This window comes from Larimichthys crocea, chromosome XV (genome assembly GCF_000972845.2).
Source record: "Larimichthys crocea isolate SSNF chromosome XV, L_crocea_2.0, whole genome shotgun sequence".
In the NCBI taxonomy this organism is placed as follows: Eukaryota; Metazoa; Chordata; class Actinopteri; family Sciaenidae; genus Larimichthys; species Larimichthys crocea.
The window spans coordinates 22645393-22655934 of NC_040025.1; the positions used below are offsets into that span (position 1 = coordinate 22645393).

A 10542-nucleotide genomic window follows, 5' to 3' on the forward strand; every position below is an offset into this window, starting at 1 on the left:
GATGCTTTGTTTGAAAATGATTTTAATGGATGGCCTTTTAGATAATTTTGTGATTACGAATGTTTTAATGTTTGGTGTCAATCCATTCTGACTGTACTCCCCGGTGGGTCTCTAAATTTGGTAATTTTATTATTCGGGTAGCTGTATTGGATCTTGAAAGAGGGGATTGGTTTGGTGGAATTTTTCCTCTTTTTGGTACACCGAGGTCACGTGTGAGCCTTGTGGTCCTCTCTCTCCTCTCCAGTCTTTTGCCTGGGTGCCACCATTCATCCTCAACTCTGTGGTGGTTCCCCGGGTCGGAGGCCTGTTGCTGCGCTCTAGCTTGCATTCCTAGACATAAAAGGTAGCTAATTGTTGACGTTCCATTAGCATGAACAGACAACAGTGTCTCCACTACGAATGTGTTGCAGGTGACAACAAGGGGTAACATGCTTTCCCTTTGCACTATTTGGGCCGTAAAGTATTTGTAGCGTCATCTATGAGGGTTGTAATTAAGTGTGACCACCAGCATGAGATTTTCAACTCAATCAGAAATCGAGACCGACTCAAGCACTTCAGGTGTACTTTGAGAGTGTCCTTCCTAGTTCTCCCTTGGCAAAGCGTCATAAATAATACAAGCAGAAGATCATCAGAGGCTCCTATCTAACACTTTCTCTTCGTCTTTCCTTCCCAACTTTCTTTCTTCTCTTTTTCCTTCTTCTACGTTTCTTACTTCTCGCTTTCTCCTTCCTCTGAGTTGAGAGAGAGAGAGAAGAGAGAGAGAGAGAGAGAGAGAGAGAGAGAGAGAGAGAGAGAATCGGCGCTCTCTCGCAACCAGTCGCCCTGAACACGAGACCACACGATGAACAGATGTATTAGAACGGGTGCTTCATGTAGCTCATTGTATCTCAGTCTCACGCGCTCACCCCCCTCCCCTCCTCTCGCCTATGCCTGCGCAATGTAACTGAAAGTAATCCGAGCATGATGCGCGAGGTACTATCTTTTCTTTATGCTCGCACTCGCGTTTTTTTAATCTCTCTCGCGTAATCCAAAATCCGGGATGTTTTACCTAGCTCGCGGGCATCAGGGAGACTCCCGGAACTTCCGGGAGACTTGGGATGTCTGATTATGTCTATGTATACATGTCTATGTGCAAGTCCTGGTGCCGTTTGCAACTTGATGGAGTGACAGCGGGGACGGCCAATCACACAAGAGACGGCAGAGCCAATCGAGGAGCTTGTGGGCGGTAACTAAGAGAAACAGGCTTCAGCTTGAGCCGGAAATGCCCGGAAATGCAAGGGACACATTTCAAAATAAAATCGTGAATTTGTGAATGCACTTCCGGTTGAATTGTTTTCCTCACAAATGAATTAATTAGTAAACAATGACATAAAATCTTTCAATTCCCGGTCTATTGTATATATTGTTTTTATAGTAAACTATTTCGGGATCTGGTTATTATAGACACAGATTAAATGTTAAATATAATAAATATTTCAATATTTATCATCACAGTAACAGTGTTACACACATTAGTAGCTGTAAACACTCAGCATTAGAAAAATACATATGTTGGTTTGGTGCTTACATAAGGAGTAAACATTTATAATCATCACTTTAAAAGTTGCATATGTTGTTTTTGGTGCCTGTTTGTTTCCCAGATATATTAGTGTGTGTGTGTGTGTGAATGGGTGTATAAGAGACATCAACTTAAAGAACTTTGTAGAAAGGCGCTTTATGAAGTTCAGTCCATTTCCTGTTAATAGTTTACGGGCAGATCTGCCACATCCAATATGGCGGACGCGTTAACGTAACGCAGCAACGGACCAACCTGCTCAGTGAGGCATCTGAAAATAATTTTCATCTGAAAATGAAAAGGGTAATTTTCATCTGAAAATGAAAATGACCCTCTCAAAATGTCCTCTCCACCTCCCCACCCCCCCAAAAAACGTCATCACTTCCGGGCGTGACAGTGGAGGTAGGTGCGTGACAGTGGAGGTCTGCAGCCAGGTGCCTCTCCAAACTACTGCAAACTATAGCAGCTGTTCACTGGCCTGCCTAAAGCAGAACTGGTGTCATGCCAGAACCAAAGCTGGGCAAGTGGGAATGTAACCGGGGAGCAGCAGCATCTGTGGACATCATGGCAGAGGTGAAGAGGATGTTGATGGAGGAAAGAAGAAAAGCCGTGGGACTGACTTTTAGTGGTTGGTGAGAGCTTGGTGAAATAAAAGGCTGAAAGACAGACGTCGAGCTGGGCTGACTGCTGCTGGACTAGTCAGTGATATTAGCTGCTGCTGTGTATGCTGCTGGTGACCTGGTTGATGTTTTGTTTGTTTAATGATGTTGCAACCCCCCCCCCCCCAAAAAAAAACAGTACAAAGTACAAATACACAAGCCAAGACATTTAAGGAAAGCATTAAGCAGTTTTATTGATGAAACTGACAGAATTAGCTGTATTGAATCCTGATAGACTCCAGTGTTTGTGTCTGCAGGAGGGTGGAATCACATGACATGGACAGAGGCTTTTCTTTGGTCATTAACAGCTCCTGTTTAGGTCTGCCAATCACAATACATCAGACAGTTATGTTTAATATTGTAAATAAAATAAATTCTAATGAAAACAAAACGCTGAAATATTGTCCAGAATTTGTTATTCGGAACAAGTTAGCCATTGGAAACTTCAGTCACTAACTGTTTTACCATTTCTTAGTTTGAAATGGTAAGAACAGAATCTGTGTACACGCACAAGCAATCTTACACACAATGCACTGTTGACCTGCATGTGCAATATAACTGGTTATTGCATTTTCTACAGTTGTACAATATCATAGGATTCTAACTATAATGCTTTTATCATTTACATTTTGTAATAATTATTTTCATTATTTTACAAAGCATTGTTTTGTTGAAACAAATAAATCATCCAATCTAGATAAACCACCGCAAGGGAACAGGCTTGTTAGGGAAAGAAGACCCTGAGTTATAATCACTAAAAGTCCATGTAAAGTAAGAATGAATATGAGTTTCATATGAGTTCATCAGACCAAAGTGTTAAGCACCCAGCCAGATCTGAATTATTAAAAATATCGACAAGTTGTCAAAGTGTCAAAATCAGGTAAAAATGAATTCTCAGCTCCAAGGTGTTGCTCCCCTGAGTGGGCGTGGCCTCAGCACAATTAGCATTCATGGGAGCAACTCCACCTTTCAGTAACATATAAGTCTTTTCACATATTCTCAGCAATTATTTTACAAGATATTTAATGTGTTTTGGAAGTGGTGTGTCAGCAGCTGTGTCACAGGGTGCAGAGGCTTTTAAAACAGGTTTCAGTGCATATTGTGGTTTCTTTTCTGTGTATTCTTTTCATAAGAGTGTGTCAGAGATTTTGAGAGTGAGGCTATTCTGTAAGCTTTGGGCCAGTCTCTTTATTTGTTAAGCACCACATCTGAGATCAGACATGGGTCACTTGAACACATGCTCATATGGAGATAGTGCTGCATTACTTCAATACAAACTAAGCAATGTTTTCATTACACTTGGAAATTTCTTCAGTTTGGGCATTCTTGACTTCTGTCTCAACTTTTCTACTCGTGAGAGTTTGGGTACATGTGGCCCTGCAGTCTCATGCTCTTTATTGATGATTGGAAGGTGTTCAAATGCTAATTAGCAACAACGGGCATGCCCTTTCAACTTACAAGGAAAATGGGAGAATGTGTTGCTATCACTGTTAAGTACAAACATACAATATAGGGAGGACATATAGCTACCAACACAACAGTTCACATACTTGGATCATTGCTGACATTGAGAAGTTATTGTGAAGGTGTACACACTGTACTACTGTGTGGAGTTACAGTGAAGGCAGGTCATCTGCGGGTGTTTGGTCTCAGGAACAGGGCAGATCAATGAGGTCCATGTTTTTATTAAAGATGATGGAGAACTCTTTAGACAGCAGCTGATGGAGGCTCACACCATCATGAGTGTACACCCAGCTTTCCCCTGTCCAGTCATAGCGCTTTGGTCCACTGCAAAAGTGGGAGAAAAGAACTGAGCTTAGAAGCTGTTATTTGAGTTAAATTAAAAAAAAAAAAAAAAAAAAGAGGGAAAATCTCAAAGGTTTAGTTCTATGCACTTCTCCCTCAATCAGAGTTTTACTACTTCTATTAGTTTCCATCTATTTGTCAGTGTACATTTAAAATGCCTCTGTCCACTAATCAGATGATCAGTGGTTTGATCCCTGGCTCCTCCAGTCTGCATGTCGAAGTGTCCTTGAACAAGATACTGAACTCCAAACTGCTCCTGAAGGCTGAACCATCATTGTGTAAATGTGTATGAATGGTTAGCTCCTCAAACTGATGAACAGTTGGCACCTTGCATGGCAGCTAATGCCATCAGTGGCCAAGAGCACTTTGACATGCAGACTGGACGACCTGCTCTACCTCCGAGCCACAACCGCCCGGTGTGTGTACTATTATTAGTACTAGTAGTATTACCCCCTCACTCTCAGTCAAAATATTTTCCCGTACATTTAGTATACAGGAAAACAAAGCTTTCTTTCAGAAAAACACCAGTGGCTTTGTGTTGCAATGTGACATTTTGAAGAAGATCACGTTCAGAAAATCAATGTTTGGTAGTTTTGGTTCAGACAGAATTTAATGAAAATAATATGATTACTTAATATTTTCTAGCGTTTGTCCTCTAACGACGGCTCAGCTGTGGTGTTACTGTCCAGTCTCACCTGGTGGGAGAAGAAAGCCAGATCTGTTTGTTTGGAGTCTGTTTGTTGATGACGTAGATGCCGTGGTCCCCGCCCACCTTCACTGTCAGCACTCCACTCTGTACATGAACCAAAGACACCATATGCACATTGTGATGGCCACAGCTGTGGCTCGGTCCCTCACACACATACATAAAAATGAATGAATTATCAAGCACAATGGCTCTATATGTCACTGCAGCAAGTTGAAAAAGGGGGTCAGCTGCCAATATTGGAACACTGACCAATCAGTCAAAGCCAGCAGAGACAGCTGCTGTCCAACCAAAATGATTAGGACAGACAGACAGACAGACAGACAGACAGACAGACAGACACAGCTGCTTTATTAATCACCCTCTCATGGGCAACTGACATGGTGAAGGAAGCCGTTAGAGGAGAGAAGAGGGTGAGGGGTGAAGGAAGGAAATAGGGACACAAAGTGGTCTTGATTTGGATGGATGTGTCAGTTGGAGGGAAACCAGCAGTTCCTGGACAGATACACAACAGACATTTGTCATTGTGATGGTGATGCATACATGGGTGATCTGTCCTGAAAATGAATCCTCCTCTCTGATGTTACTCGTTACTAGTTTTTGAGCTTCCTTAGCTATCGGATAAACTCATCTCTCTCCCAACAAGAAAAACAGGCTTCAAGTGTGCTGATTTTATTGCAAAGGAAAACCAGAAGGCAACAGAAGCTAGCAGCCAAATAACCAGCAATGTCTGAAACAGAATCATGGTGCACAGGGAGATAATGGACCTGCAGCCTCTGCTGTAGTCTCACTATGAAACAACACTGACTGGGCAGTTTGAGGAGCTAACCAGCCCAAGGACACTTCGACATGAGATCGAACCGCCGATCTTCTGATTAGTGGACGACCCCTTTCAGAACAGAACAGATTACAAACGACTTGTATGTCTCAGCTCTGTGTTGAGCTGAGAGCCAGTACAGAAGAAACATGAAGTCACTACTCCCAACAGTAGGAGAGGTCAGACTGCAGCAGATGGAGGCAGAGATGGTGTTCATACGTGTAATATCTGACTAAACGAAGACATAAATTGATGCAGCCAAACAGACAACACAAAACAGACCAGCACATACTGCACAACATTAGTAAATCCAGCTGGATACACACACATCTGCTAGCATGTGTGATATAGTTTATCTTCCCACAATCAGAATCTGCTTTATTGGCATGGAAGGAATTTGACTCCTGTTTTTAAGTTACTTGCATTACATTACATTACATTGCATTTAGCAGACGCTTTTATCCAAAGCGACTTACAGAGGAGGACATAAGCTGAGAAAGGTGTAAAGGAGCACAGAGTAGTTGTTAGTTTTGTTAGGCAGGGAAGCATTCTCGAAACAGAAAGGTTTTTACAAGTTTTTTAAAGGTCGAAAGGGATGTTGCTGTTCTAGTAGCCGTTGGTAGGTCATTCCACCATTTGGGGACAACCACAGAGAAGAGTTTAGAGTGACCTCGCTTTGCGAGAGGCGAGGGTACAACTAGACGGTTTGTTGTAACGCCCTGGTCGGGACGTGAGCCTTTAGTAAGACGCTGAGATAGGCAGGGGCAGATCCTGAGATGGTTTTGTAGGCTAGCGTCAGAGCTTTGTGTTTGATTCTGGCAGCTACAGGCAGCCAGTGCAGGTCGCTGAAGAGTGGGGTGACATGTGACCTTTTAGGTTGATTTAAAACCAGTCGCGCTGCGGCATTCTGGACCATTTGCAAGGGTTTGATCGCGCAAGCAGGTAGGCCAGCCAAGAGCGAGTTGCAATAATCGAGGCGGGAGCTGACTGTAGCCTGTATCAGGAGCTGAGCGGCATATTGGGTCAGAGAAAGACGATCATCAAGTACGACGCCCAGGTTTTTAGCAGCATGGTTAGGGGTAATAGTGACAGTACCAATTTTCAGGTTGAAGTCATGGCAGATTGACTCATGGGCAGGGATGACCAGGAGTTCGGTTTTTGACAGATTAAGCTGGAGATGGTGGTCTTTCATCCAAGTTGACAGATCAGAGAGACAGGCGGAGATGTGTGCGGAGACCGTGGTGTCGTCCGGCTGGAACGACAGGTATAGCTGTGTGTCATCGGCATAGCAGTGGTAGAAGAAGCCGTGTGAGCAGATAACATGGGACAGCGAGGTGGTGTAGATGGCAAACAGAAGGGGACCCAGCAAAAGTATTTACAAACATACACTGTGTGTATTCTTCAGGTTTTACAAATATGTTGAATGTACTTCAATTTATGTCCCCATAAAACATTTCCAAAAATGTTTTTTTCTGAGAACTTCAAAGTGTAGCTACAGTTTGTTACTAGGGGAGGGTATTTGTTAGACATTGTTGTACACAAAACATACCAAGTTGAGGAAGTAACAACTACTACTACTATATTGTAGAACTTATTAGAAACACTGCGTGTCTGCTGAATGGAATCTGTAAGAACAACATCAAACTTCTTCAAATGGTTTGCAGGCAGGACGTGCAGTATAGAGTGCCTTTACTTATCAATATAGTCAAATAATGTGAACAAGCCCGTTGATCTGATTCAACTGCTTTAATCACCTTTAACAATGGTGACACAAAGACATCAATAACAAGCTTCTGTGTGAAAAAATGGCCCAAAAAGTCAGAGGCTACCTCAGCAGTCAGCAGGAACACCTGCAAGTGAGCGTGATGGCCAAAGACACAGCACAGTGCAAATCACTGTATGCTGGAAGAATACATGATAGACAAGCTTGACCCAGCACTGCACACCTATAATCATGGTATCATAGGTAGGAATGGTCGTAGTTTGAAACATCAGTTTTGTAACTGCAAACACTCTGACTGTTACTGTCACTTACAAACAAAGGAGTGGTGAGGTAAGAGTTGATTGATTGATTGATTGATTGATTGATTGATGTTCAGTGCAGCATAAACACACTCAAACAACATGTAATTGTACTATCACAGTCTAGAATCGTCTCTAATCGCAGATGCCTTTTAAAATGTCAGAGCACACAAGGCTCCGATTTAGAGATTCTGGTAGACTATGAGCATTGCTCAGTAGAATCTTTGTATAAAGCCTGTTTTGGTCCAGAGTCTAATGTCTAATGTCATTTAATATTATTTCACTATCCTTATTAAGTAATAGCATTAACACATTTCACTCCCTCCACACACCTTCAAAGAAAACAGCTGTGTTACCTGTAGAATGAACAATACTTGTAATTAGCAATGTGACTGTTTAATCAAGTTAAGTCTAGTTAAGTTAGTCTAATTCAGTTTTAGTTTGAAAGGAAACAGACTGACTTACCGAGAAGACAACATCGTACTCTGCTCCAGTGAAAGCTTCATCTGTCAGGTCTTCAAAATAATCAGCCAGAGCATCCAACGTCACATCTGCCAGCTTCTCATACTCCGATTCTGACAGCTCACTTTGACACAATGACACATGTTTCAGTTTAAACATTCAGCAGGTGATGCTTAGAAAATAAAAGAACTGTGCTTTACCTTATCTGTACAGGGGTGGCTTTCTCCTGCTGTAGTGATGTCAGATGGATGTTTTTCCTCCACCTATCACAATCATCTTTGCTCTTAAACCACTGACACAAAAAAGAAAAAAATGAGTTGTATTGTATGTGTATTACTGATCATCAGAATTCTAGTAGTTCTAAATTGATCTCTCCAAAACTTGCAACTTGGAAAATTCCATGAGATTTCAAAGTTTACTCAGATTTTTACACCTAAAAATAAGTCACACAATAAAGAAAATCTGGACATCAAAGTTCCTTTTTCCCACCAAATATTACTAGAGTAACCACTAACTTGCTTTGGTGTGTATATTTCTGACTGTGTTGATGTTGATTTTATTTTCCCAAATGAATTCCTTTGGTATGTTTTCAATAAAGCGATTCTACAGGAAGGGATCCTTTATTTCTAAAATCAAAAACAGTGTAAGCTGATGCAGAGCAGAGCGAGTTCCTCCACAAACACAGTTCATGTATGTCTAATCCTTTGACATGGTGATGCATTCAAGATTTCCTTTAATAGTCAGGTTGGCACTGTCCAAGCACAAGCTCAGAGAGAATGCATATCTGGAAACAGTGTTACCTCAGGGAGATCCTGCTTCAAGCCTGGCAAGGTTAACATGTTGGTGTAACTTCCAAAAATACACATTTGTCCTGTTGATGCATCTGTGCTCTGTTCGCATGAGCACCATTTTTAAAAATGCAATTGCGTAATTTTGGCCACAAGAGAGCTCTGTTTCCACTTAGCTCAGCTGTTGTTGGCAGTGGGAAACTCTGTTGGCAGAGTATTGTCTGTGTCTATAGCACTGTGCCAAATGGCGAAGATATATTTAAGTGCAGTTTTGTAAATTGTGATGTTTAAAAAGTGTCATGAGATAACATCCGTTATGATTTGGTGCTATATGAATAAAACTGAATTAAAATGATTATTGTGTGCATGCCATTGCAGTTATTACAGGTTTTAGCCACTATGTGTGCATCCAAAGTCTCTTATTTGATATTTCCTCCCTCCTCACTCCAGACAGAAGCTATTTGCCACCTTGCAGGAGGATCAATCGAGGAGCCTTGTACAAAGTTCCACAAGAGCAGCCATCATAGAAGACTTTTATCAGCCAACCTACTGGATATCAGTTATTGATTGGACACCGCAGCTGATTGGACCGACCTGATACAGCATAACATTCGTTAAGTGAAGACAGAGAACTGACTCATTGTAGGTCTGATTAATTCTGAATTCTTTACTGGAAAGATTTTTTTCCTTTTCATTATCTGTTATTGCTCTTCATTAATTTAAATACGGGTACAACAAAGAGAAGAGGAGAGAAGAAAAGGAGAGGAAAGAAAAGTCTGTGACGTCAAGTTTCATCTTCCAGCTGACATAAGGCGACATAGCTGAAGTGTTGTCGGTGTGTGCATGCAGATACTTACAGTGTGTGGAGGCTGACAGACCGGGTGCAGCGTGTGTATAGTATATGGACGAATCCCCGTGACGTGAGACAGGCTCCTGACCTGGAAAATACACATGATACAGGTGACTGCAGTGTTACATGATGTCTTTCATCAGTCTGACTTCATACGCACTGTTGACTCACGTTAGCTACAGCTCATATGAACTCACGTGGTGAAGCAGCCTGCTTGTCGTCATGGTGATCTGTGTGTATGTCAGGTAAACACAGGGTATTTTAGTGAACACAGACATGCTTCCTGTCCAACGCACTTTGTTTAAGCTCCTGAAAAGTTCACCGGTGTCCTGCGTGATCCTTCCGCCTTCTGTTTCTTCGTGTTTCTTGGCCACAGCACACTAACATTCATGACTCACACTGCCCCCGAGTGGAAGGATGTCTCTGTTCTCCGTTTGAATTTATCTTGGCATGTCTTTGCCATTCGTTACAGGCTGTAGTCCAAAGTACTGTAAGAGCAGTCAGGTTGCATTTGTTTCACCTCATTACGTGTGGCAGATGAAAATGGGTCACTCACAACATTTCATTATGATAGAGTCTCAAGATTAATTGTGTTTGTATTAGTTTGTCAACTATTTAGCAATGTTTGCAAGATAAAAAATGATGTATTGTAATGTTTTCATTGTGTTTTCTATCATGTAATTATCATGTTTTCTATCATGTCATAATCATGTTTTATCTCATGTAATTATCATGTTTTCTGTCATGTAATTATCATGTTGTCTCTCATGTAATTATCATGTTTTCTATCATGTAATTTTCATGTTTTCTATCACATCATAATCATGTTTTCTATCATGTTTTCTATCATGTCATCATCATGTTTTCTATCATGTTA

General features: G+C 41.5%; 1 protein-coding gene across 2 annotated transcripts; it reads right to left on the reverse strand.

Annotated features, from left to right (window-relative positions):
* Positions 1-2382: 2382 nt before the first annotated feature.
* Positions 2383-10127, reverse strand: fxn (frataxin). 2 transcript variants are annotated; one of them, XM_010754184.3, is made up of 6 exons: positions 9863-10107; positions 9673-9753; positions 8228-8319; positions 8031-8151; positions 4716-4813; positions 2383-4002 (listed from the first exon to the last, which is right to left on the reverse strand). In XM_010754184.3, exons 1-6 carry the CDS (start codon positions 9941-9943, stop codon positions 3864-3866), a joined length of 612 nt encoding a protein of 203 aa, XP_010752486.1. In that variant the 5' UTR covers positions 9944-10107; the 3' UTR covers positions 2383-3863. The 2 variants fall into 2 exon arrangements, with proteins under 2 accessions (XP_010752486.1, XP_027144633.1); XM_027288832.1 differs by lacking the exons at positions 2383-4002; positions 4716-4813 and adding an exon at positions 6802-7393 and having other exon boundaries at positions 9863-10127.
* Between the last annotated feature and the right edge of the window lie 415 nt (positions 10128-10542).

Coding starts and splice junctions, on each gene's coding strand:
- fxn (XM_010754184.3), bottom strand. CDS start 9,943: ATGTCTGTGTTCACTAAAATACCCTGTGTTTACCTGACATACACACAG. Junction 9,754..9,862: donor CAAGCAGGCTGCTTCACCAC/GTGAGTTCATAT, acceptor TGTATTTTCCAG/GTCAGGAGCCTGTCTCACGT. Junction 4,814..8,030: donor AGTACGATGTTGTCTTCTCG/GTAAGTCAGTCT, acceptor GTTCATGTACAG/AGTGGAGTGCTGACAGTGAA.